This window comes from Piliocolobus tephrosceles, chromosome 20, assembly GCF_002776525.5.
Source record: "Piliocolobus tephrosceles isolate RC106 chromosome 20, ASM277652v3, whole genome shotgun sequence".
In the NCBI taxonomy this organism is placed as follows: Eukaryota; Metazoa; Chordata; class Mammalia; order Primates; family Cercopithecidae; genus Piliocolobus; species Piliocolobus tephrosceles.
The window spans coordinates 29,227,161-29,253,831 of NC_045453.1; the positions used below are offsets into that span (position 1 = coordinate 29,227,161).

A 26,671-nucleotide genomic window follows, 5' to 3' on the forward strand; every position below is an offset into this window, starting at 1 on the left:
TTTTTTTTTTTTTTTTGTATGTTTAGTAGAGACGGTTTCACCATATTGGCCAGGCTGGTCTCAAACTCCTGACCTTGTGATCTGCCCACCTTGGCCTCCTAAAGTGCTGGGATTACAGGCGTGAGCCACCACGCCTGACCGTACCGAAATGATTTGTTCAGGACACGTCTTCATTATAGCATTTAAGCCTGTTGGGGGCAGGTATTTGTTTCAATTCGTGCTTCTTTGTGTAAGGTAAGGTGGTGTAGCTTCCTGGGACTCAGCAGTCACACTGCAGAGTGTAGCTGCCTGGTCCAAATACCAGCCCCACCTTCCCAGCTGTGTGGTCCCAGGAACATCCCGTCATCCCCCTGTGCCTCGATTTTCTCATCCATTAAAAGTGTCAGACATTCCTCTGAGTGCTTCCCCGCCCAGGAGTACCCATGTCCTCCCAACAGTGCTGGTGGGCGGGTGCTCTTATGGGGCCCCTTCACAGTATGTGACTGGGTGTGCCATGGGTTGACATTGGAATGAAGTGAAAGCAGGCTGGTATATTAAGTAACTTGAAAGATGTAAGCTTTTTTATTGTTCCTTTAATGGGGTTTACATTCAGTTGCTATTGAGTTATAAATTACCAGGGACATAATTGTGGCTAATCTGAGCTTTCTGAATGAACAGCCTGTCAGCATGTAGCCAGCTATCACCTTTGGAGGCGCTGTTTGCCTGTAAAAATGTGTAGGAAGGCGGTGGTGTGCTGTCATGGGGCTCTTGTGTTCTTTTTGAAAGTCTTAATAGTTTCCATATGTGCTTTCCTTGGATTAGATATCCAAGGGGAAGAACGGTTTGTTTAAACAAAGGTGTTAATTTTCTGTGGTTCCTTGATGTTTGATGTGTGGGAGCTGCCTTCCAAATCCCTTTTCCTTCTGTCCAGCTATCATGTTTTCCCAGGGCTATTTCACACAGTGACTAGACTGCATTTCTATGCATGGGAAGCTTCCATTTACTGAGGTGCTTCCACTTTGCGTTGGAATTATCTTTCTTAAATTTCCTCTCCTCTGGTTCCTGTGTTCCCTTTTTTAAATCTCTTGTATGTTGTGCTATTTCATAGTCACACACTTGTTTCATATGATGCCGTATGAACTATTTTAGAGAAAGAGGATATATATAAAGTTCTCCACAACAGCAGCAGCAGCACCAAAGTTGTGGACTTTCTAAGGGAGGAGATCCAGATCTGTGAATAGCGATAATCGCGGCCATTCATGTCTCAGATCTGTGCTGTTCAGCATGGTACCATTAGCCACACATGCCCATTTATAGGGAACTTAAGGCCAGGCGCAGTGGCTCACACCTGTAAACCCAGCACTTTGGGAGGCCAAGGTGGGCAGATCCCCTGAGGTCGAGAGTTCGAAATCAACCTGACCAACATGGAGAAACCCCGTCTCTACTAAAAATACAAAACATTAGCCAGGCGTGGTGGCACATGCCTGTAATTCCAGCTATTCAGGAGGCTGAGGCAGGAGAATCGCTTGAATCCGGGAGGCGGAGGTTGCAGTGAGCCGAGATTGTGCCATTGCACTCCAGCCTGGGCAACAAGAGCAAAACTCCGTCTTAAAAATAAATAAATAAATGTAACTTAAATTTTAAAAATTAAATAAAAGTAAAGATTCACGGGCCGGGCGCGGTGGCTCACGCCTGTAATCCCAGCACTGTGGGAGGCCGAGGTGGGTGGATCAACAGGTCAGGAGATTGAGACCATCTTGGCTAACATGGTGAAACCCTTCTCTACTAAAAATACAAAAAAAATTAGCCGGGCGTGGAGGCAGGCACCTGTAGTTCCTGCTACTCGGGAGGCTGAGGCAAGAGAATGGTGTGAACCCTGGAGGTGGAGCTTGCAGTGAGCAGAGATCGTGCCACTGCACTCCAGCCTGGGCGACAGAGTGAGACTCCATCTCAAAAAAAAAAAAGAAAGAAAGATTCACTTTTGTAGTCGCTGTAGCCATGTCTGCAATGCTCAGGAGCCCCTGTGGCTGTGGTGAGCGTTGGACAGCTCAGCTGTGGAATGTCCACCATCACAGAAGGTGCTAGGAGATGACACGTCAAGACCGCAGACACTTGGGGCACCCTTTTTAGCAAGGTGTGTTTTCTACTCCAGATGAGTTCCGTTTTACCCAAAGAAATACGCTCGTCAGTATTTTTCTAGGACCGCCAGAACAGAGTTACATGGCTCGCAGCCAGTGAGGACTGTTTCAGATAAGCATATTTTCATTTTCACTGGGAGTTTGTTCTTTCTTAGTATCTCATACACAGTAATATCTGAGTCTTCAAAATGGGCTGTGTCGTTCTTATTTCAGCTTGAGCCTGGATCCAGGTGTCTGGAGAATTTGGGTTTTCAGCAGCTTTTTACTGAAGCAGTTGGCCTTCTAAGTGCATTGCTATATGTCACCAGTGGTAGCTTGAGTTTTTTTGTTCTTGTGATTTCTTTCCCAAAGCTATAAAAGTGGCCTGTAATCAATAGTAAAGCATTGTCAATAGCATGTTTCTGAATTCACTTTAGGAATAATTTGAATCAAGGAATCACCTTCCCACTTTCTTTGGTTCGATGTTCTCTTGTTTCAAGTCGAGGAAACAGAATGATGCCACTCAGTAAGAAAGCAGACACTCCCCTAGCGGTTCAGTCTCATATTGAAATGACTCTGCTGTTGAAAACGCCAGTGTGGCTCTATGGGAACTTCTGCCTGCCTCAGCACTGGAAGTCTGTGCCGCCTCTCTAAGCAGGTAACTACAAGTGGGTCTGTCGAGGGTTCGAATTTGTTGGCAAACAGAGAAGACGACTGAATGAGCCATGGCAGGTCTCCTGGTCCGTATACACAGATGTCTTGGACGTAGCGGCCTGCAGAAAGAAACACAAAAACCTAGCTGCCTTTGTTTCCTCACCCGTTTTATTCACACGCAGAAAGTGGCGCATACTCTGTCCAGTGTCACTGGTGAGCCTCGGCTTCACTAGAGTTCACACCAAACAGCGTTTCCATGAGTGCCTTGATAGGGGCTTTTATGTTGAATTTTGAACTTACAGTGGAAAGGGACACTTTCATTCTTTTAGTGATTTCTAACATCTTAGTTGCTGCTTTGGGTGAATACCATGGAATTTTAGCTCACCATGGGCACAAGGGAGATGAGCTAGCACTCATGTACCTGGTAAAATCTCAATTCCGATGGATTCTGAGTTCCATGAACTTCTAAGTCTTTTCATTGGTTGTAAGTAGTTCATAAGAATGGTATGGATTTTAAATAAGTCATTGCTTCTATATTTTGGGGGGACCCCAGGCATGCACCACGATGCCCAGCAAATTTTTGTATTTTTTATAGAAACAGGGTTTCACCATGTTGGTCGGGCTGGTCTCAAACTCCGGGGCTCAAGTGACCCGCCTGCCTCGGCCTCCCAAAGTGCTGGGATTACAGGTGTGAGCCACTGCGCCTGGCACTGCTTTTTATTTGTTTTTCAGAGTGAACATTTGATACAAACATTGAAGTGGGAATTACAGGCCAGGCTTGGTGGCTCACTCCTGTAATCCCAGCACTTTGGAGGCCGAGGCGGGAGAATGACTTGAGCCCAGAAGTCTGATACCAGCCTGGGCAATAGAGTGAGACCTCGTCTCTAATTCCAAAGAGTTGGAATCCAGTGGTGACTGGATTCCTTGGAGACTCAGTGACACTTTTTATGTGCTTTTGACAACCGTGTCTGGCTCTTTCTGCTCTCCCTTTTAATTCTCACAGTAACACTCTGAAGTGGATTCCATCATCGTTCCCGTTTTGCAGGTGAGGAAACAGATTAGAGAAGTGAGGCCTCAGCGTGTGTGAGAGGGAAGGTCTGTTTTTTTCAGAAACCTTGCTCTTTCTCTGCCCAGCTCCTTCCTGCTCTCTTTCCCCACACCAGCCCAGTAATCCTACTTTTAAAAAACCTGTCTTGGCTGGGCACGGTGGCTCACGCTTGTAATCCCAGCACTTTGGGAGGCCGAGGTGGGTGGATCATGAGGGCAGGAGATTGAGACCAGCCTGGCCAACATGGTGAAACCCCATCTCTACTAAAAATACAAAAATTAGCTGGGCGTGGTGGCGCCTGCCTGTTATCCCAGCTACTTGGGAGGCTGAGGCAGGAGAATCACTTGAACCAGGGAGTCAAAGGTTGCAGTGAGCCGAGATCGCACCACTGCCCTCCAGCCTGGCAACAGAGCGAGACTCCATCATCTCAAACAAAACAAAACCTATCTTAAGGAAATACTATTTTTAAAAGGGCAGGGGGATATATGCACAAAATGTCCAGTGTTGTTTGTAAGACTATATAAGTGGCAGCTGTTACCATGATTTTAAAAAGTTTATTGATAGACATATTTGCTACAATGTGGTAGAATCTCAGTAGAGTTACATTTAACTGCTTTAAAATTATAAATATGGGCCAGATGCAATGGTTCATGTGTGTAATCTCAGCACTTTGGGAGGCCAAGGCGGCAGGATCACTTGAGCCCAGGAGTTCAGGGCCAGCCTGGGCAGCATAGTGAGACCCCATCTCTATAAAAAATAAAAAATTAGCTGGGCTTGGTGGCTGATACCTGTAGTCCCAGCTACTTGGGAGACTGAGGTGGGAAGATCACTTGAGCGCAGCAAATGGAGGCTGCAGTGAGCTGTGATCATACCACCTGCACTCCAGCCTGGGTGACAGAGCGAGACCCTGTCTCAAAAAAAAAAAAAAAAAAAAAAAAAAATTACAAATGTGAAGACTATCAGCGGGAGAAACTTAGGACGTAAGTGAAGAGCAGCTCAGCTACACCTTGATTTTAACGATACAGCTGTGCCATTTAGACACAGATGAAGTTGCACTGGAAGAGAATACAAATAAATGGACCATTTTCAGAGCTGTGTTAATGCTATTTGGGTGATTAAAAATAAACTCTTTGTTGCTGGTTCTAGTGGGATAGCTGTCCCTCTCCACGCAGAGTCGGGCTGGGAGCTCACCCATCGTAGTGGCGGCAGTTGGTTGCTCCCAGTCTGAGCCCCAGCCCTGCCCTCCTCCCCCCATTGTAGTGGCGGCAGTTGGTTGCTCCCAGTCTGAGCCCCAGCCCCGCCCCTCCTCCGTCTGGCTGTGGGACTGACTTCATTTACCTGAGCCTTGGATTCCACATCAGTAGGAAGGGTGAATCATTGTTTCTACCTGAGAATTGTTGTGAGGATTGAGGGCAGGCCCAAAGCCGGAGCCCTGGAAGGTTTACCGCCTCCCTACCCACCAGGGCTTGGCCTACTTTGGGTGCTGACTCTGAATGCTGGCCACGGATGGCCACGCTACTGCCTGACTGGTGAGAACCGTTTTCGTACCGACGCTAGTATGAACTAGTAAGCTAGTAAGAACTTTCTGAAGTGTTTACTTTTAGGGAATGAGGACTTCGTTAGGATTTATACTAACTAGGGTTTTTTTCAAACATTGTTGAAACGTTCCGATTTCATTCGGAATTCTGAATCATTAAGGTATTATGATAGTGTCAACCCGTCATGACTTCTTACGCCATGTGCACACCTGAGGGGCTCCTGTTTTCAGGAAGAATCCGAGCACCCTGCTTTTTCTGACCAATTACTGACTAGTCCTGACAAACCCCCGTGTGTAATGACAGGGAGTCCCTGCTCTCTAAAGAAAGGGCAGAGCTCTTATTAACCTGTTGTTTACCTGTCGCTTTTCTACCGTGTGAATGGATCCCTAATTGAATCATATCTACTTTTGAAAAAACCACTTCACTAGAAAATGATTCCAGCCCTCTAACCTGGCACCTCTGCGTCAGGAGGGTGGCTGTGCATGTTGGCAGTGGGACTGACTTGTCTTTGAACTAGTCTGGTATTTGATTTACATTTTTTGTTTGTCTCCAATCTGTCTATTTTAGGCCAGTCTTTTAAACAGCTGAAAAACCGGGTAAAACCTAGTTTATTTTTAATATCTAGTCTACTATATTCAAATCCGAGGTCCCTACCCAAAAGCACTGTTAAAATCAGTGACCGTATCTCTGTGCAGTAGTTCCTGCCGCTGGGTAGGAAGCTGTGTGGAGACACACGCAGGGCCTAGCTATTGCCGCAGAGGGTATATTCACTTTAGGAAATTTTGTCAACCTATATTTTTTGTGATTTGTGTACTTTTCTGTATGAATCTTTTTTTTTTTTTTTTTTTTTTGAGACGGAGTCTCGCTTTGTCGCCCAGACTGGATTGCAGTGGCCGGATCTCAGCTCACTGCAAGCTCCGCCTCCCAGGTTTACGCCATTCTCCTGCCTCAGCCTCCTGAGTAACTGGGACTACAGGCGCCCGCCACCTCACCCGGCTAGTTTTTTTTTTTTTGTATTTTTAGTAGAGATGGGGTTTCACCGTGTTAACCAGGATGGTCTCGATCTCCTGACCTCGTGATCCGCCCGTCTTGGCCTCCCAAAGTGCTGGGATTACAGCCTTGAGCCACCGCGCCCGGCCTGTATGAATCTTATATAAAATTTTTTTTAAAAATTGACTCAACCTATGCTGATTGGATCATCACTAATTCCAGATTACTTTAAACACGGTCCTCGGTCTTTCCCACTAGAATTGAGGCAGCAGTTTTATAGTTGTTGTACAATTTCAAGCCTTTTTTGTTTTGTTTTGTTTTTCTTTTTACCTTTACATCCATCATGAACATTTCCTTCCTCACTTTTCCATTTAATGGCTCGAACATTTCCTTCCCAGCCAGCATCTGGTGTAGCACCTGGAGCATCTAAGAGGAAAACAAAACCAGCATACGGTGTGGAATCTGCTTCCCAGTTCTTTTAGTACAAGTTCTTCTGTGCTTTCATTTCCATTTCCTCTAGATGAGGTAGTCAATGAGAAAAGTAGAGGGGAAAGTCCAACCTTCCTTGAAATGTTTCACTTGTGACATCTGATCAAAGGCTAGTGCTTTTGGGGGTGGGAGCGTGTATTACACTGGCGGTAGCATCCGGGTGGACCGAGGTTGGGGATCGCCATCTTTGTACTTGGATTTCATTTTTCGGCCCTTTCACCATCCCTTGTTACTACTCCCTTGTATGCACAGTGCTCTTTGTGATTCTCTTGGGGTTCTTTGGATTGTGTTTTCTCTGTAACAGCCTTTGGAGATTATTTGAAAATAGAACTTGCAATGGATATGAGATTATATTTAAAAATCCTAACCAATGTCTACTGGATTCATCGTATACCACTATCTAGGCTGATTAGTTTAGCTGTTCAGGCTTGAAGCCACACTCCCTATAGGAGCCAGTCCACCTTTTACAAAGAAAATACTAAAGTCCACTTAAAGGATGGTATCTGATCTCCCTCTACCTCTCAGAGAACCCATCTGAAGTATCACATTTGCCACAAAATCATTACTAGCTTTAATATTTTCCATCTTACAGAGCCCTTAGCACAATGCCTGGCACCAGTAGTTATCCAGTAATATTTATCAAATAAATGAAGAACTTTCTAAAGATTTATGCTCAGAATTTTCCAAAGTCTCAGGAAATGCAAAATGCCAGTACTTCTTTCTAGAGAGGGAACAAAAGATAAGAAGTTATCTTTCATCTAACTTCAGACCCCTAAAATCAGAGAACTTCCTGTCTCACTAAGTGGAAGGTCTGGCAGAATGTGGAACATTTACAAAGCCAAAAAAACATAGCTGAATTGAAAAAATCTTCAGTTAAGAATAAATCTTATGGCCAGGTGAGCTCGCTCACACCTGTAATCCCAGCATTTTGGGAGGCTGAGGCAGGCGGATCACCTGAGATCGGGAGTTCGAGACCAGCCTGACCAACATAGAGAAGCACTGTCTCTACCAAAAATACAAGAATTAGCTAGGCGTGGTGGCGGGCGCCTGTAATCGCAGCTACTTGGGAGGCTGAGGCAGGAGAATGGCATGAACCCGGGAGGCGGAGCTTGCAGTGAGCCAAGGTGTGCCACTGTACTCCAGCCTGGGTGACAGTGTGAGCTCCGTCTCAAAATAAATAAGTAAATCTTCTGCTGTTGCTGCTGACTGCACAGACATCCATATCGGTGGGTCTTTCTTGCCTTTTAGTTGGTTCAGGGTCACCCAGTAGTGTTGCTCTGGGCTGCGGATATCTTTGGACCACTGAAGCATGTCTTTTGCACGAATGTCAGTCAGTATGAACTCTACGAACTTCCTTGTAAGTACATAGTAAGCACTTCCAAAATAAATGGTTAAGTTATGGGGTGGTTTGTCTTTGAATCTGTTATTTGGAGGTGCATAGACATTTTCTTCAGGAACGAATTCGAGATGACTTTGACTTGTCTTGGATTTAATGTGTGGTGGTTGGATTACTTCAGGAGTGATATTTTTATCATTCCATTTACTTCTGATGTAGTGTATGATTTCTCTGTTCGTTTTGATGGGAAAATCCTGTCCACAAAGATTGATGACATAGTTCCATTGAAATTTAGAATGCACTAGATCTTTCATACAGTTAGTATCTGCCTGTAGTCTTGTAAAGCCAGCATAAGCCATCTTCTCTTGGAGGAAATAAAAACGTTTTCAAAACAGTTAACCAAGGTTTGCACAGGAGTCTTATACTTCTTTGGGGCCTTTTCATCAACATGAATACAATAAACATTTTGAGGTACATAAATAGCTTTGAGAAGCTGCACAAACATGGCCAGCTCCTTATGAAGAGTTATAATATATGCCAAAGAGAAATCACCCTCTTCTGTAGACAGGGGTCTGGTTATGAAATGCAGCCCCCGAGAAATCCTGGAGCAGTTTCCTGGTGTGTGTAAATGAGCATGTATTTCAGATTTATGAGGGATTTTGCAAAATTTTGCAATTTGGGGGGCCGCCCCTTTCCCTTCAAATAAAGCGGAGCACAGTTCATCTGGGTAGAAGCCACATTCTACTACTTCTGAATGGACAGGTTCTTCCTCTAGTTCCGCAGGAGTTGGATTCCTTAAGTAAAGAAAAATGAAGATGCAAATGACTGCGCTCACAACAAGTCCAGACTTTGTGACTCGAAGCTGGCTCATATCTTGAGCTCCAAGTGCATTCTTATGACCATAATTTGAGTATTTTTCCTTTAAGCTTCCTAAAAGAATAACAGAGACAATTTAGGGTGTTGTAACTCTCCCCCCCCAACTTTATTGAAGTACACTAAGCTACATATACACACCCATGAAACTGTCACAGCAATGAAGATAACAAGCATTTCCCTCACCCCTCAAAGTGTTCTTAACGCTCCTTTTCATCCTTTCTTTCCATCCACATCTCTGGCAACTGCCAGTATGCCTTCTGTCACTATAGTTTGTCAGGGTGTGTTTAACTCTTTAAGAAACTGCCAAACTGTTTTTCCAAAGTGGTTGTACCAGCAATGTATGATAGTTCCATTTATTATATAGCCTCATGCATACTTGCTGTGGTCAAATGTTTTAATTTTTAGCTTTTAATGAGTGTGTAATGTTAGTTTCCTGTAGTTTACTTTGCATTTCCCTAATGACTAATGATGTTGAGCATATTTTCATGTTATTGCCCTTATTTAGGGAGATGAAAAATCTCAAATACTTATTTTAGACATAGACATTGTCCTGTTCTGCATTATTCAAAGTTCATTTTATGCCATTATTCTGCATATAAGACTAAATATTTCCAACAAAAGAAGTGACAAATTAAGAGGAATTTTATGATTATACACTTAAACCTGTCGAAGTGAGTTTCTGGGCCAGGCACAGGCTCGTGCCTGTGATCTCAGCACTTTACGAGGCCAAGGCAGAGATCACTTGAGCCCTGGAGTTCAAGACTAGCCTGGGCAACATAGTGAGACCCCATCTCTATAAAAAATTTGAAAATTAGCCAGATGTGGTGGTACCCTGATTATCCCATTGCACTCCAGCCTGGGTGACAGAGTGAGACCCTATCTCCCAAAAGAAAGAAAAGAGTTTCTGAATTATTTTTAGGAAAGATGTCATAGATTTAAAAAAAGATATCTTTAATAACATTATTTGATAATCATGTAGTCGTCTGTCTTGAGTCTACAGAGGTACATGAATAGGTGTAGCAGTAGCAAACAGTGACCAGAAGGTTTCAGGTAAGTAATTATTACATGCAAGGATCATTCTTTGGAATTTAGGGAAGAAGGTTGATTAGGTAACACGTCAAGCTTTATATTGTTAGAAAGTGTTTGTTTTTCTTGTTTATGAATCTTGATTTGGTTTCCATTAAAAGTTGCATGTTGACCAGCGTGGTGGCTCACACCTGTAATCCCAGCACTTTGGGAGGTCGAGGCAGATGGATCACAAAGTCAGGAAATCGAGACCATCCTGGCTAACACGGTGAAACCCCATCTCCACTAAAAACACAAAAAATTAGCCAGGCATGGTGGCAGGTGCCTGTACTCGGGAGGCTGAGGCAGGAGAATGGCGTGAACCCAGGAGGCGGAGCTTGCAGTGAGCCGAGATTGCACCACTGCACTCCAGCCCGGGCGACAGAGCAAGACTCCCTCTCAAAAAAACAAAACAACAACAACAACAAAAATAAAGTTGCATGTGATTCCTGTTTCCTATTTTTCAAAAGCCCATATACATGTGACTGGTGTTTGAGCTCAGGTTGGACACTGGTTCCTTGCCTTTCCACATCATTTTTACAAATACTGTTTGGATAATGCCTCAACCAGGCAGCATTTTTAGTTCTCCTTGTGTTCTTAAACTCTGAGCCAACAAAAACTATTAACATTGACCATGGATTTTTAAAGCTGTTGTTTGTATTTTCATTGTACAGTTTATTTCTACCCATCATGCTTCCAGAATAAAAAGCACCACTGCCGAGGTATGTCAGGCTGCGTGTGTTCCACTGGTTCAGTAAATGGTTTCTGCCCCAAACGTGAAACCTTATAGCCTAATTTAAAGACATTCTTATAAATTATGTAATACTTATTTTTATAAACATGAAACCATCAAAATTTATACATTTTGTATGAGATTTCTGAAATAAATTAAACCTGATTATAGAAATTGAATAGGAAAGAAAAATGTTCTTGAAAGTAAAGCTTTTTACTACTTCTCCTGTAAGAATTTTGATTAAAGATAAATATGTGCCATAGTTTGTCATATCTTCCTCTGTATTATGACTTTAGTATAGGAAGAAGAGTTTGGTTTTGTTTTTGTTTTTTGTCTGTTGTCCTTTTATTTTGTTTTTTGTTTGTTTTTTGAGACAGAGTCTCTGTCGCCCAGGCTGGAGTGCAGTGGCGTGGTCTCGGCTCACTGCAACCTCTGCCTCCCCAGTTCAAGTGATTCTCCTGCCTCAACCTGCTGAGTAGCTGGGATTATAGGCATGTGCCACCATGCTAGCTAATTTCTGTATTTTTAGAGATGGGGTTTCACCATGTTGGCCAGGCTCGTCTCGAACTCCTGACCTCAAGTGATCCACCCTCGGCCTCCCAAAGTGCTGGGATTATAGGCGTGAACCACTGCACCCGGCCTATTTTGGGTTTTTGTTGTTGTTGTTTTGTTTTTTTGTTTTGTTTTGTTTTGTTTAGAGGAGTTTCGCTCTTGAGGCGGAGGTTTGGCCTCAAGACAAAACCTTGGCCTTTGAGACAAAAACATAACAATGGTACCAAAAACATAATAATGCATGCCTTATATGTATATAGTGTACAGTGGAACAAAACAGCTTCCAACCTCAAAGGCCAAGGTTTTGTCTTGAGGCCAAGGTTAAAGTACTTCCAGGGAGTTGTTTCAAAACACATTGCTCTTCTAATTAGAGCCAGTGCCTGTGTTCTTTTTTTCTTGTAATTCTTCTACAGTCTTCCTCCCCCGACTCCCAACAAGCCTTCACAGCCAATAGCAAAAGTCAGCAATATGGGTTTGATATCACATTACATCCAGAACAGTTCGTTGAAGGATGTAGTCTCTGAGAATTTGTTAGGATGGGATTTCATTTGTGGTAGAGACTTTTTAGGGTGAGTTGGCAGCATCCCATATATACTCTTTTGCTGAATTTTTTATATGTATATATTTTAAAGGAAATTCCTATGAGTAAATAGATAATGGATGGGAACCTTTAAGGGTGAACTCAAAATATTTTGCCATATATTCTAGAATATTACCGTTTTAAAGCATTAACATTAATTTAACCAGCATAAGCAGTTGATTTAGCACCCAAAGAAAGTTTCTGAGAGCTTTACTTTTAAAAAAAGGTGGGGGTTGAGGGAAGCTCAATATTGCATTTACCTTACTAGGAACCTCATATTTAGCTTCAGGAAATGGGTTTTGAATCAGGGCCCGGGTGTTAGGCTCACAGCCCTAGAGCTTAAGAATCTGTCAGGGCTGGGCGCGGTGGCTCAAGCCTGTAATCCCAGCACTTTGGGAGGCCGAGACGGGCGGATCACGAGGTCAGGAGATTGAGACCACCCTGGCTAACACGGTGAAACCCCGTCTCTACTAAAAATACAAAAACTAGCCGGGTGAGGTGGCGGCGCCTGTAGTCCCAGCTACTCAGGAGGCTGAGGCAGGAGAATGGCGTGAACCCGGGAGGCGGAGCTTGCAGTGAGCTGAGATCCGGCCACTGCACTCCAGGCAAGTAACGGAAGCTCCCTGAGTGTCCATTTTCTTGACTGCGGACATGGTGTGTGGTAGTGTCTGCCTCACAGGGACACTGGGAGGAGGTGCAGGAGTGAAGGATGTGAGTTTCACACTGAGCCTGGCCCTAGGAGCTCCCCCGTGCTCACTGGCGCTCACCCTTGGAGTAATGCGGCCCCGAAACTGTAACTGCAGGTGCTCTCTTCCCTTGTCCTAAAGTCCCTGTAGCCGCACAACAAAAAAGTGGTGTCTCTTTCTCTCAGAGCTTAGAATGCTGTCCAAAGCAGCCTCAGTGTTAGCACAGTGTTTTCCTGAGTTATTTGAGATGATAATATGAGTTGGACGAATTTTGAATTCAAAAGCTAGCTGTCTGGTAAAATGGATGCCTTTCACAAAATGCTTATTCCCGAAACATGTATAAATTATTTTAGCCATTTTGATGGAAAGAAAAAAACTTTATTTTAGGATATCCACTCAAAACAACCACAAGAAATAAAACATTTTATTTTACAAAATGAGAGCTGAGGATTTGAACATGGTCTTGAATCTGCCTCTCATGTGAGGAGTTAACAAATGGTAGCATTTTATATTTAAAAATCTGGTTGATGCCATACTGGGAAAATATTCTACTTTTCTTTGGCTTAAACAAAAGTGGGGGCTATTTTTGAGAGAAAAAGACACCTGCAACACCTACATTTCAAATATTACTCATATTCTAATGTTTTAAAACCATACAGCAAAGAAAAACATTATTTACTTCAAAAAGTGTACCTGTGGCCAGGTGTGGTGGCTCACGCCTGTAATCCTAGCACTTTTGGAGGCTGAGGCGGGCAGATCACTTGAGGTCAGGAGTTTGGGACCAGCCTGGCCCAACATGGTGAAACCCCATCTCTACCAAAAATACAAAAATCAGCTGGGCATGGTGACGTGTGCCTGTAATCCCAGCTACTCTGGAGCCTGAGGCAGGAGAATCACTGGAAACCAGGAGGCAGAGGTTGCAGTGAGCTGAGATTGCACTACTGCACTCCAGCCTGGGTGACAAAGAAGTGAGACCCTGCCCCACACACACACGCACACACACACACACGTGCGTACACGCACACACACACGTACCTACTTAACCTTTGCCATTGGTGGGTCTTGCATAGCTACTGAGACGCTTACCGGGAGAAGCCCCCTGGTTCCTGGAGTGGGAGTCCTGGCGGCGTCAGGGCCCAGCCTGGCCTTTCTCTCCCATCGGTTCCTCCCCAGCAGCAGCGCCTGCTTCAGTCACTTGAGTAGAGTTGCCTGGCAGGTTTTGTTGCCCTCTGTCCCTGGAGAGTTTAATTCCTGTTAGTTCTGACCTGCAGATTGAAAAGTCGTTGCTGCTTTTGCTTCTCTGAGTATTTCCTTGGGACCGGATCCCTCCTGAAAAACAAAATGAGACAACAGAAGACGCCTGACCCAGATGAAGGGTGCACAGCCACTCACATTCAGAAAACTGCAGGATGAAATCGTGTTATTCATGAGTCAGAGTCGTGAAATGATTTTAAATACAGGAGGCATGATTTAGTTATCAGACCCTCTCTCATGAAGGGGATAAATAAAAGTCACTTAAAAATCCCGTTTCTCCATAAATAGCATTCAGAAAGATCCAGACATTTCACAAGGCAGGGACTGAGCCTTCTCTGTGCTCTGTAGCGTCCCCAAGGGTGAGTCTGCGCCATAGCACGTGGTGAAGGTGGAGTCTGACACGCCTTCACTAGGCTTTCCTCTTCCCTTCTTTCTCCACCTCTGGGTACTTTTCTTCTTAACATCCTTTCCTTTTCTGGTTTTAAAGGTTCTCTGCTTGCTGGTACTCTCTGCAGGCTTGCCACAGACAGCTCTATTAAGAATATTGGCACCAAGAGGCATAGATCACACACCATAGAAATTTCTTATCTTCTGTGTGCCTTGACGCCTAAGCGGGATGTGTGGTCGGATGAATACAGATTCTCCTCGCCTGCTCATGGGCTGCCTCTGAGATACATGCTGCTGTTTTGCAGAACAGATGTTGCTGTTGCCATAGCACAGACTATTAGAAACATTGAGCAGACAGAATGTAGTCCCCATAATCTTCAGGGGTTGCAGCACTCATGTGGCCTTCCAGTGGGGAGACCCCATACATTTTGTTTGTGTGATGTTCAGAGTCTGTGAGTTAAGGTTCTGATTTTATCTAGCAGGAATCAGAAAAGGTCAGGTCCTTTTATGTGTGGAAAAGTCACATCACAAGCTTGTGAGGTCTTGCTGTGCCATCTCTTCCTGCATCTTGTGAATGCTTGTTTCGAAACATGGCCTTGCTGGGTGCAGTGGCTCATATCTATAATCCCAGCACTTTGAGAGGCTGAGGTGGAAAGATTGCTTGAGGCCAGGAGTTTGAGACCAGCCTGGAAACATAGCAAGACCTTATCTCTACAAAAAATTCTTTAAAATTAGCCAGATAAGGTGGTGCGCACCTGTAGTCCTAGCTACTTAGGAGGCTGAGGTGGGAGGATTGCTTGAGCCCAGGAATTTGAGGTTACAGTGAGCTAGGATCGTGCCGCTGCACTGCAATCTGGGCAACAGAGTGAGGTGCCATCTCATAATAATAATAATAACAACATTATTTGTCCTGTGGGTGCACCTGGACTAGATGGCAAATCTGTTCATACTGGCCCATTCCTGAGGGTCGAGGGTTGGTGCTGGGTTTCACCTCGTCTCACATTCTACATCTGGAAGGAGGAAGCCATTCTAAGCCAAACAGCAGTGGAAGAAGCAACTGAGGAAGTGCTGGGGAGTGTTGCCCACATTAAACGTTACACTTCCACATTGCTGTGGGAAATGCCAGCACAAGAAGCAAATGTACTAGAGGAGCTGTGCCACCCATTTCTATTGGTAATAAATGGACAAAGGGTAAATCAGCTTGATGTATAAACCTCTTATACAGATTGACTAAAGTAAAACATTTAAAAAATGAAATCCCTAATAAACAAAAGGACATAGGGATCATTTACGAAACAGGTATTGTGAATGCAGTGGGGTTTTTTTATGTTTCTTAATCCGAGCCAAAAAGGAGCTGTTTCCCTTGCCATTCAGATTAGCATAAGTTTTTCTTCAAAACATATGGTGTGATGGGGACGCTTGTGTATGGGGATGTATATTTTCATGCAAGGTTTTGGGAGAATTGCTTGGCTTTAAAATCTCATCTCCTTTTATCCTACTTTGAAATATTTCCTTAGGCTCTGTTCTTATTCATTCATTCAGCAGTTATTCACTGTATCTATTGTGGGCAGAACCTTAGGCTCCCACCATGGAACGTGAAGACAAAATGCCTCCTGCTTGGGGCTAACAGTGTAGTGGAGGAAACACACTGTTTTAAAAGTCAGTACAAACATGCAGACATAACACTCATTTACTCTAAGCCATAGGGTACTGCACAGGAAACAAAAACAGGATTCCGTGATAGAGAATGACCACGTCTTGGAAGTGGAATTCCTAGGTCAGAGATGCATGCAGTCAGCTGTTCATTGCTAATATTATTGGTAAGGACAAAGATTGGGAAGCCACTATTCCATTTGTTAAAGTGATATAAATATCTAGATGCATTAGCATATTGCTCCTAATTTGACCACTGTTCCCCTCTTGGCATTTTCCCTACTGGCCTTTTTAAAAATACTTTTAAAAAGCATCCAGAGAGGGCATATGAATATAAATATACAATTACTAGTTTGCTTTTTCCTTCAACTTATGATGAGCATTTTCTATGTTGCCCCAAACTCTAACCATATAATCTTCCTTTTTGGGAATGTATTTCATGATTTTTTTAACATTTCCCCCATTCTTTGGACATCTGAGTTACAAGCAATAAAAAGAATGAAGATAAAAATTTAAATGGATATATAATTTCTACTGTACAATAACAATACTCAAGAAAAATGCATTAGCAGGAAGATATGGGTGTTTTTTCTGTTGGTATAATACATGTTATCTACCAAAGAAGTGGGGAGCAGGTCCCTGTGGACCAGCTGTGACTTCGCGGCAGCCCCCTGCCCTTGTTTTCCCTCATCCTTCAGGGATGAACCATTGCACTCAGGTTTCTCGGGTCAAGCACCTACTCAGAACAAGTGATGGGGCCCCTAGCGGTTGGGAGGACTCTGCCCAGTCTCCAGGGGCAGTTCCTACCAAGGTCCAAGCCACTGAGGCCCTTGAGGGTGTGGGTTTGGGATTAATGGATCTTTTGAATTTTTGAGAGAAAGAGCAAGATTGCTCAGTTTCTAATGTGAGGGGTTCCTGACTTCTTATTGTCAGTGGCCGATTCAACTTTAAAAGTACAGTAAGTCTGGGCACAACACAGCTCAGCTGTATGCAGAATACGGTCCATGGCCTCTGAACAGCCTGGTCTAGAGGAAGGAGACCGCTCACCCCGACACTGTCGGAAGGAGGGGCAGCAAGGAGTGATAGAAAGAAGCAGCAGCAGAAACCCGGGAGGAGAGAAAAAGAAAGGTGGGGGCAGCACCCACAGGGAGCAGACGCTGGGCTCCTCCTCACCCCTTGGCCCTTTATGCCATAGCTGTGGCTCCAGGCCCCACTGGGCCTTAGCTACCACCTGGTTCTGTTCCTGCAGATTCTTTTTCACTGCAGGGAAGAGACCATCTTCCGGAGCCACGGGAAAGCTCTACTCAGACCTCCCATAGCGTGAGACTTCCCAGGGGACCTCCTCTAGCAGGGCAGGCTGTTCCTCCTGTAGGCCCAGCTCTCTACAATGATGGCTAAAAACAGGCTCCTTTTCTTCAAGGGCTGTACCAGGTAAATGCTAGATTGGGCACCTGCTTCAGTCATTCATGTAACTTCTCTGTGGCACCACCCTCAGGGATTTGTGGATCAAAAAGGTGTCTTCAGTCATGAAAATTTACCAGACCCACCCTAGAAAAAACGCTGATCTTAACCTGAAAATCACTTTTGGAGATAAGAACTGCATTAAATAACCCAGCTAAGGCACGGGCTGAGGAGGGTCAGCAAATGGTTGTTGTATCTTCTGTGCATTTGGGAGATGCTGGAAAATCCTTGGCAACTTCAGGAAAAAAAGTGCTTTTATGGCTTTTCTTGTGCTGATAATGTTTTCTACAAAAGAGATTCCGGGCATAATATGTCTGTTATTATTCTGGGCACAGGAAGTCTGTTAAAATTACTGTTCCAGGTATTTAAAGAATTTTGTTGATTATTTGGTTGCCTACCTTGATGTTTTTCAAAGGCCATGTCTTATTGAGTAACTAAATATTTTAGTTAATAACAGACCTTATCTGGCAGGGATTGTGACATTGTCATGTAAAAGTTTGTAATTTTTTTACATAGTAAAACTTATTAACTGTACTAGCTTTAGATCAGAGTTCCCCAGCCCCCATACCGGCGACGGTCCGTGGCCTCTTAGGAGCCGGGCCGCGCAGCAGGAGGTGAGCTGCAGGCGAGGGAACATTAGTGCCAGGGCTCCATCAGCAGCATTAGATTCTCACAGGAGCACAAACCCTGTTGTGAACTGCGCACTTGAGGGATCTAGGTTGCGTGCTGCTTATGAGAATCTAATGCCTGATGATCTGAGGTGGAACGGTTTCATCCCAAAACCTTCCCTGCCACTACCCACCATCTGTGGAAAGATTGTCTTCCATGAGATTGGCCCCTGGTGCCAAAAAGGTTGGGGCCTGCTGTTTTAGATGACATTTCCTACCCTAGTTATAAAACACGTGTTCCTATAAATGCTGCTTCTTTCCTCTTTTACATTTAGGTGTTTATAACCCTAGTCCAGGGCTTCTCAACCTCAGCACAGAGGCATCTTGGCTGGGTAACTCTCTGTTGGGGGCCATCCTGTGCACTGTGTGATGCTTACTGCATCCCTGGCCTCTACCCACAAGATGCCAGTAGCACCTGCACCCCAGATGTGACAGCTAAAAACGTCTCCAGACATCGCCAAATGTCCACTAGCGAGTGGGATCACCACTGCACTTGGGTTAGACCCCCCTTTTTTTTTTCTTTTTTTTTTTCTTTTGAGACAGAGTCTCGCTCTGTCGCCCAGGCTGGAGTGCAGTGGCACAATCTCTGCTAACCACAACCCCTGCCTCCCAGGTTCAAGCAATTCTGTCACTTCAGCCTCCCAAGTAGCTGGCACTACAGGCACACATACCACACCCAGCACCACCACACACAGTTTTTGTATTTTTAGTAGACACAGAGTTTCACCCTATTGATCAGGCTGGTCTCAAACTCCTGAGCTCAAATGATGATCCACCCACCTTGGCCTTCCTGAGTGCTGGGATTACAGGCATAAGCCACCACGCCCAGTCTTAGACCCCCTCATTTTTGCAGCTGAGGAAACTGAGGCCCAGAGAGGTGGTGTGGCCTGAGCAAGTTGGCCTAGACAGATGGTGGCAGAAATCTCAATTCAAAATGCACGACTGGGAACCTCCACTCCTGGTTCTCGTTTTTTCCCTTTTTTCCTGTCCCCAGCCCTGGGTACCTCTGCTGTGCCAGGCACTGGGTAGCTGCTGGGGCCACAGCGGGGAAGAAGACCACATAGACAAAGTGATGAAGACGAGACTCCAGGTCACGATTAGTGCCATGGAGCAAACACAGAGTGCTGGGATCCCACCAGTGACGGCATGGTCACAGGGAGCCTCTGCCGAGGTGGCTCGCTCAGACAGTTCTGTGAGTGTGGGCGTGCCTTTGAGTGTGTGCAGTGTGCGTTTCTACCACCACGATACTGTCGGGGGCCTAGACCCTGCTCGCAGTCTTGTTCTGCCGGAGTGTGTTGAGGATCCCCAAGCCTGCCGTCATGCTTGGGGGTTTCCTAGAAAGACTCGAGACTTAGCGTATGGTTGTACTCACCTAAGATTCACTGCAGCAGTGTGGTATGGATACGGAGCTGGGTGTTAAGGGAAAAGGTGCAGGTAGCAGAGTCTGGAAGGATCCACGTGGGGCTTCCTTACGCACACTCCCTCCCTCAAGGGGTTGCACGAAGTGAATACTTTCCACCCACAACGAAACTGCAACACGTGTGATGTTTTTGCCCAGGGAAGCAAATGAGAGACTCAGTACCCCGTGTTTTGGCTGAGAGCCGGCTTTATACCCTTGGCCTAGCATGTTCCAGAATTCCACACTCCCATAAGGAGGGTAGGTGTTAGCATAGACCACATTGTTCGTAGAAACGGTCTGGGCACATGAGCCAAGCTACTCTTGTCAGTTAAAAAATGGCGGGAACCCTCCCAAAATCCAAGTTCCCAGACACCAGCCAGGCACCAGCCTTGCACGTGATAGCACTCTTAACCTGCTGCGCTGACCCTTTGCTGTGTGCAGGAACTTTCCAAACCAAGGCTTTGACCAGAAAGCCAGTAATAGGAGCCTGGGGGCCACTGCTTGGGGCTGAGAGTGGGGGACTGAAGCGTGACCTCCCCACTATGTGCTGATGGAATCTGCCCTCTCTTGTTTGCTCTCTCCAGTGTGGGGCTGCCTTCCGGGAGGATGATGTCATCGTGCTCAATGGCACCAAGGAGGATGTGGATGTGTTGAAGACCAGGATGGAGGAGAGAAGGCTGAGAGCGAAGCTGGAAAAGGTAATGGGAGTCTTCAGATTCCACCCAGCCCCCATCTGTACTCCAGAGCCGACTGCAAACCACTGAACTGAGCTGGCAGCTACTTAGGGGTTTGCATGATCAAGGCAATTTTTACAACCTAGAAGGGCCTGGACTGTAGAAGCAGATTCCAGCTGTGGCTCAGGCACTGCCTGGCTGTGGTGGGCACAAGCGGTCATCAGTGAGGTGGGGTAGTGATAGCCTGTGAGGGCATGGAGCTGTCAGCAGGCTCCAGAGACCATGGCCGTAAAGCACTGACACTGACGCCGCCCCAGCAAGCCCTTGGGGAAAGGCAGCTACCACCATTACTGCTGCTGTCACTTACTGTTGCTGTTGATTTATACTTGGGTCTCATAGCTTGTAAAACAAAGGAAAAATGAAAAGTCACCATCATTCCAGCATAGGTAAGGTTCCCCTGCTGCCCAGATTGGAATGTGCTTGGGAGTGCCCTGGCAGTCTGGGCTCCAGTAGGCCTGGGTGGGCCTGGGCGCCTTTGTGTCTCACCCACTCCCAGGGCACGCGGATGCAACTCCTCAGGGTCGCACTTTGAATAGCAAGGAGCTAATGAGTAGCCTTCCCAAAAATGGGGGACAAATCCTTCACCTTCCTGAGCCCTCTCACGGGGAGAGGGAGGGTCTTTTATGGAGCATGGTGCTTCAGTGTCCGGGAGGGAGCCTGGCACCCAGAAACAGGGAAACCATTGCTGAGTAACATGGCAGAGCGAGCAGGCTCCAGACAGTGCATCCGCCAGGAGTTCTTCCGTGCACTGGCGATTCCCCATCTGGCAGTACATGTTCGTGTTTACAGATGATAGCTATGGAATATAGGCATTTGGTGAGTGGCAAGTTTCTTATTCTTTAAAAAAAAAAAAAGTTGGGTTCAGGATAAGCTAGGGAGAAAACTTTATGTGATCAGAACTAAGGCAAAAGAATGCTTGAAGTACTAGAAAATGAGCTCCAGTAGGCTGAGAACATAAAATTATGAAACAAATCGCCTGCCCTCACGTGGGCGTGTGTTTTGCCAGTGCCAGTCCAAGGCGAGAATGATGGAGTGCCTGAAGATTTTTCAGAGGTTTGGGGTTTTTAAAAAATCATTACAGGCCAGGTGCGGTGGCTCCTGCCTATAATCCCAGCACTTTGGAAGGCCGAGGTGGCTGGACCACGAGGTCAGGAGATCTAGACCGTCTTGGCTAACATGGTGAAGCCCCGTCTCTACTAAAATATACAAAAAATTAGCCAGGCGTGGTGGCGTGCACATGTAGTCCCAGCTACTGGGAGGCTGGGGCAGGAGAATGGCGTGAACCTGGGAGGCAGAGCTTGCAGTGAGCCAAGATCACACCAGTGCACTCCAGCCTGGGCGACAGAGCGAGACTCCATCTCAAAAAAAACCAAAAAAATCATAACAGGTAAGACAGGACCGTATCACCCTGGAATAATGTGTAATTCATGGTTGTAAGGCTTAAAGAAGCCGAGGCTTGAGCACATGGTAGCAGTATTATCATTACACGTGGATCCAGACTGATCAGAAAGAGCCAAAAGCATTTGTATTTTCTCCTTTCATCATTTTACTTTACGTAGAAAATAATGTCTGAAAATGGCTCTGTAGTTCAAGGAATTGTGCCCAAACTTTGAATTCAGATGCCGGTAGAAATACTCCATGGAGCAATATTATAAGATGTTAATACAACATTCATAAGAACTATTTAAACAGCCACTTGGTAGGCAGGTGCGGTGGCGTGTGCCTGTAATCCCAGTTACTGGGGCAGAGGAATCACTTGAACCCCGAAGGCTGAGGTTGCAGTGAGCTGAGATCGCACTTCTGCACTCCAGCCTGACAGACTCTCTCAAAAAAAAAAAAAAAACAAAAAGAAAAAAAAGCCACTTGGCCGTTTAAATGCTGTGTTAAGGTTGAAAAGTAAATACATGTATATCTTATATAAAATGTGTTAATTCTAAGTTGGTTTTCTAAATTACTGTGATTTCATTATTGTAAGAGGGGAAAAAAGAGGGAAACTAAGTTTGAGGAGTTTTTAACTAAGGACAGTTGCCAAAAGCCATCTCCCTATTCTTCATTGCTACCATTGATCAAGCTCAGTTTTAAAAAACACAAAAGGGCGGCTGAGTGCCGTGGCTCACACCAGTCATCCCAGCACTTTGGGAGGCCGAGGCAAGCAGATCACTTGAGGTCAGGAGTTCGAGACCAGCCTGGCCAACATGTTGAAACCCCATCTCTGCTAAAAATACAAAAAATAGCTGGATGTGGTGGGGCGCGCCAGTAATCCCATCTATTCTGGAGGCTGCAGCAGGAGAATTGTTTGAACCTGGGAGGCGGAGGTTGCAGTGAGCCAAGATCGCGCCACTGCACTCCAGTCTGGGCAACAGAGTGAGATTCTGTCACACACACACACACACACACACAAAACGGGGAAAAATGCATTTTAATGGAAGCCATTAGAAATATCCATGTTCCCTTTGACCATTTTGCTTTCATGAGTTTTCTGTCACAGGTTTCCTGCCAAGTAATTGAAAGCCCAGTGGGACTAACATGCCCCCCTCTGCAAAATATTCTCCAGAGCTTCTGGGAATACCTCACGGCTACTGCTGCCAGGATACCACAGTATTTCCCAAATACACTTGCAGCTGAAAGCAAGATGGAACATTTCCTCTCTAGCTCCTTCTTGCCTGTGCTTTTCAAGTCACCTCAGCTATGAATGGAGGGCTTAGAAATAAACCGTGGTCTCTTACTTGTTTGAAGGACCGAGTATCAGTTTTCACAGATGTGAGTGCTCGCATTGCAGGTGTGAGATGCGCAGAAGGTCTTTATGTTTTGTTATAAATCACATTGCATGTATGTGTTACAAATTCAAAGCCTGAGACGTCTGTCTTTAATGCTCCGTGCTGGGGGACGGCTGAAGTAATCAGGCTGCTTATCTTTAGTGCCACCTTTTGGATGCTTAGGAAATTGACATTTTAAAGTAAATTGAATGGACATAGTCCTACGTGTCATTTCTATGAATAAATCAGTTCCAACACAGCTGTGTAACTGTAGAATGGTTTATTTTATTATTGCTGATCAAAATAACTATTATGAGTAACAGAATTCTAGTGTCTGGAAATCTAACAAGAGTAGTTTTGAGTTTAGAAGAATTAGCTCAACTGTCTTTAATATAAACTTCAAGGCCTTATACTTGAATAACAAATACCAAAGCAGTTTGACAACTTTGAAAAAAAGTTAGTGGAATGTGCAAGATTTAGTTCGTGTTTATGCTGGCTGGACTTCACATACTCATATATACTCTGTGTGATTCATTTAAGTGCGCTTTTGTATACAATTGTCACCATCAACCTTGGCCCTTATTACTGAAATCTGTCAGCCTCATTTGAAATTTTTGCAAATGTGATTTGGGAGATGTAAATATAAAAGTGAGCAGCTCTGTGCAGATACATTTTTGTGTGAGGCAGAAGTACATGCAGAGGATGAACACTCAGGAGTTACGGAACCTCGAAAGCCTTCTGCAGGTGACTGACTGTCTCATGTGACTGGCATCGGCCGGTCAGACAGGGCCCCGGGACAATGGGCAGCCATACTGACGATGAAGTCGAGTGAATCTGAGCACGTCCTCCAACATTCTTTCTTTTTATAGAAAACAAAGAAACCCAAGGCAGCAGAGTCTGTTTCAAAACCAGATGTCAGTGAAGGTAAGATCCTTCAAGCGATCCTTACGACTCTAAAGCAGTCTGCTAATATGTTCATGCTTTGTTTTGCATTGTTTTTGCTTTGCCTACTTTGTTTCTTTTACAGAAGCCCCAGGGCCATCAAAAGTTAAGACAGGGAAACCTGAAGAAACCAGCCTTGATTCTAGAGAGAAGAAAAACAACTTGGCTCCCAAAAGCACAGGTGGGTCCTGTTGTAGCTACAGGGAGCTGTTTCGAGAAGGCTGGAAACCCAGGTGGCTGAGTCCAGGTTTCACAGGAGTGGGCGAATGGGAAATCCAAGCCTGTCCTATGTCATGTCTCTAGAGAGCGCACTGAACTCTCTTTGGGGGGGTAACTAAGAAATATTGAACACACCCTCATCAGGAGCCCTGGCAGGATTGATGGGGTCTGGGCACAAGTGCTAGTTGTTTAGATTCCTTCGAGTAAGCAAGCGCCTGGTGCCAAGCAAAAAAGGCTGTGCTGAGAACTGGCTCAGATGTTGCACAGAGACTGTCAGATGGACTGTGGCTTAGGGCCTGCGGGGAATGCTCCCAGTTTCTTTACCCTTGGGGCTTTCGTGGGCTCTACGTGTGGCTCTCAGAGTCCCCTCTCTGCTGCCTCTTGACCAAGGATCAAAGTTTCTCCTAAAACTCACTCTCTTTAACTCAAAGAAAATACCATTTATTTCACAAAAAGAAAAATACAGATTGATTGTTAAGAGTGTGTGATCTTGTTCTCTAAGTAGCATCCAGGGAGGCTGACAGGCTCCTATCCCAGCTCTACATGGGATGGCCACTCAGGTTCCTGTGCTCGTTTCCTCCCCTGGAACGCAGGCCCTGCCTCATCAGGACAATCTAAGTCATTTGTGGGGCTGGGACCAGTGTCTGCGACAGAGCAAGTAGTTGGTGGGACAGTAAATGATAGATGTGTCATGCTGTGTCTGCTTTGCTGGAGTTGGCAATTTAAGATGATGTCCATCAGCACTCACACAGCCAGCAAGAGAACGTCTGGGACAGAGTGACTGACACGCTTCCCTTCTGAGGATGCGAAGTTTAGAGTCATCTTTATCCCAACCCTGACAGTTTTGGCTCTTCATTTTTCTAGCAGCAAATGAGAGCTCTTCTGGAAAAGCTGGGAAGCCTCTGTGTGGAGCCACAAAGAGGTCCATCGCTGACAGTGAAGAATCCGAGGCCTACAAGTCCCTCTTTACCACTCACAGCTCCGCCAAGCGCTCCAAGGAGGAGTCCGCCCACTGGGTCACCCACACATCCTACTGCTTCTGAAGCCCACAATGCCACTGCTCCTGCCCCAGAAGGTTGTTTAGTTTCCACGTAGGCAGGTCGCTGTGCACCTCTGAGTGCACTGCTGTGTGTTCTCTCTAGCTCTGTGTCATAAAGCTGTCCTGGCCAGCGTTCGAGATGGTGTGGTCACTCTTGCTGTGAGGCTTGTGGGTTCCAGGGGGGACATGGGAGGGGCTGCACAGTGGCCCGAGGTCATACTTGCTTCCACCTGCAGGTGCATTTGGTCCTTTCCATGGCCAGGAAGCCCTGTGGGCCGCACTTTTTATGGTTGCAGTAACAAGAGACTCCAGAGTCCTCACTGGTGCAGAGTTGGCACATATTAACTACAATTCTAATGATTTTGCTACCAGCAATAAATTAAGTAGGCCAAGTGAAACTGGGCTTTAGAAAGGATGGATTTCAAATACACTGTGCCCACTAGAAGCTTTGAAGAGCCTCGTCCCTCTGCTACAGCCCTGGGAGGAGCCAGGATCCTTGTTGGTCTAGCTAAATACTATTAGGGGAGTCTGCCCCATCTCATCATTTCGAAGATGGCAGAGTCTTGGTTGGGCACCCAGTGATTGGTGGGTCTGCCTCTTTTCTCCTCTGTGTTTTTATCTTTTCTACCTTCTGCTCATGCTTGGGTAAGAACGTTGCAGCCACTGCATTGGTGATTATAGGAGTCATTCCATGAAGTCAGAGGAACCCACCCGTCTCTCCTCCAGCAGATGGTAAAGGGAGAATTCTACCCGAAAAGAGGTGCATTTTATCTGCCTATAATGTGTGTTGACGCCAGTAGTTAGTGGAACTTCTCATGAGACTCCTAATGAAGAACCAAGAGCCCCAGGCCTCTGCGTGGCTTTCTGCACACGGTGGTATGACTGAGATAGTGACTGCTTCTCTAAACCAGACCTCGGGGCCCTGGGTTTCCTTCAGAAGCAGGAGAAGGACCTGTGGGAGGTGAATGGTGGGAGGCGAGCAGGCAGCTTCTGTGGGAGACAGACACGTGGGGAGAACTCCAGGGAGAAGTCAGCAAGGGAGAACCACGTGTGGCCCTGCTCTTTCTCAAACCCTGCATGGTTCCCGGCTTCACAGTGGTGGGAAGCTTTGGCCGCAAGGATATTTTGACATTGTGAGTATAGAGCATTTTAATAAAAATTACATTAAGTGATGAATTTTTGTCATGGACTTTTCCAGAACAAACCTGAATTAGCCATTGAATTTCCCCAATTTTCTATACAGCCAAATTCAACCATTTTCTCATTGTTATTTCCCTTTTTCTTTTTTTTTTTTCAAATTTTGAAACAGGGTCTCACTCTGTCATCCAGGCTGCAGTGCAGTGGCATGATCATGGCTCACCATAGCCTTGACCTCCTGGACTCAGGTGATCCACCCACCTCAGCTTCCCAAGTAGCTGGGATTATAGGTGCGCACTACCGCACCTGGCTAATTTTTCTGTTTTTTGTAGAGATGGGGTTTCGCCATGTTGCCCAGGCTGGTCTTAAACTCCTGGGC

General features: G+C 45.5%; 2 protein-coding genes across 4 annotated transcripts in view; one reads left to right on the top strand and one right to left on the bottom strand.

The window, feature by feature from the left end:
* RTF2 (replication termination factor 2) overlaps positions 1–26,331 on the top strand; it is a 50,597-nt gene extending 24,266 nt beyond the window's left edge. For 2 of the 3 annotated variants that reach the window (XM_026455143.1, XM_026455145.2), the window contains 4 exons: positions 20,050–20,163; positions 23,825–23,879; positions 23,983–24,078; positions 24,981–26,331. In XM_026455143.1, the coding sequence (XP_026310928.1) occupies positions 20,050–20,163; positions 23,825–23,879; positions 23,983–24,078; positions 24,981–25,159 (444 nt within the window). In that variant the 3' untranslated portion in view covers positions 25,160–26,331. The remainder of the gene's footprint in view (positions 1–20,049; positions 20,164–23,824; positions 23,880–23,982; positions 24,079–24,980) is intronic. The other variant, XM_026455144.1, reaches the window with a different exon arrangement.
* On the bottom strand, positions 2,211–9,022 carry LOC111555636 (beta-1,3-galactosyl-O-glycosyl-glycoprotein beta-1,6-N-acetylglucosaminyltransferase 7). The gene is given in 4 exon segments (XM_023231861.2): positions 2,211–2,869; positions 6,657–6,752; positions 8,057–8,518; positions 8,521–9,022. Coding segments are annotated over 4 exon segments (1,287 nt in total). The 3' UTR covers positions 2,211–2,642.
* Positions 26,332–26,671: the final 340 nt, after the last annotated feature.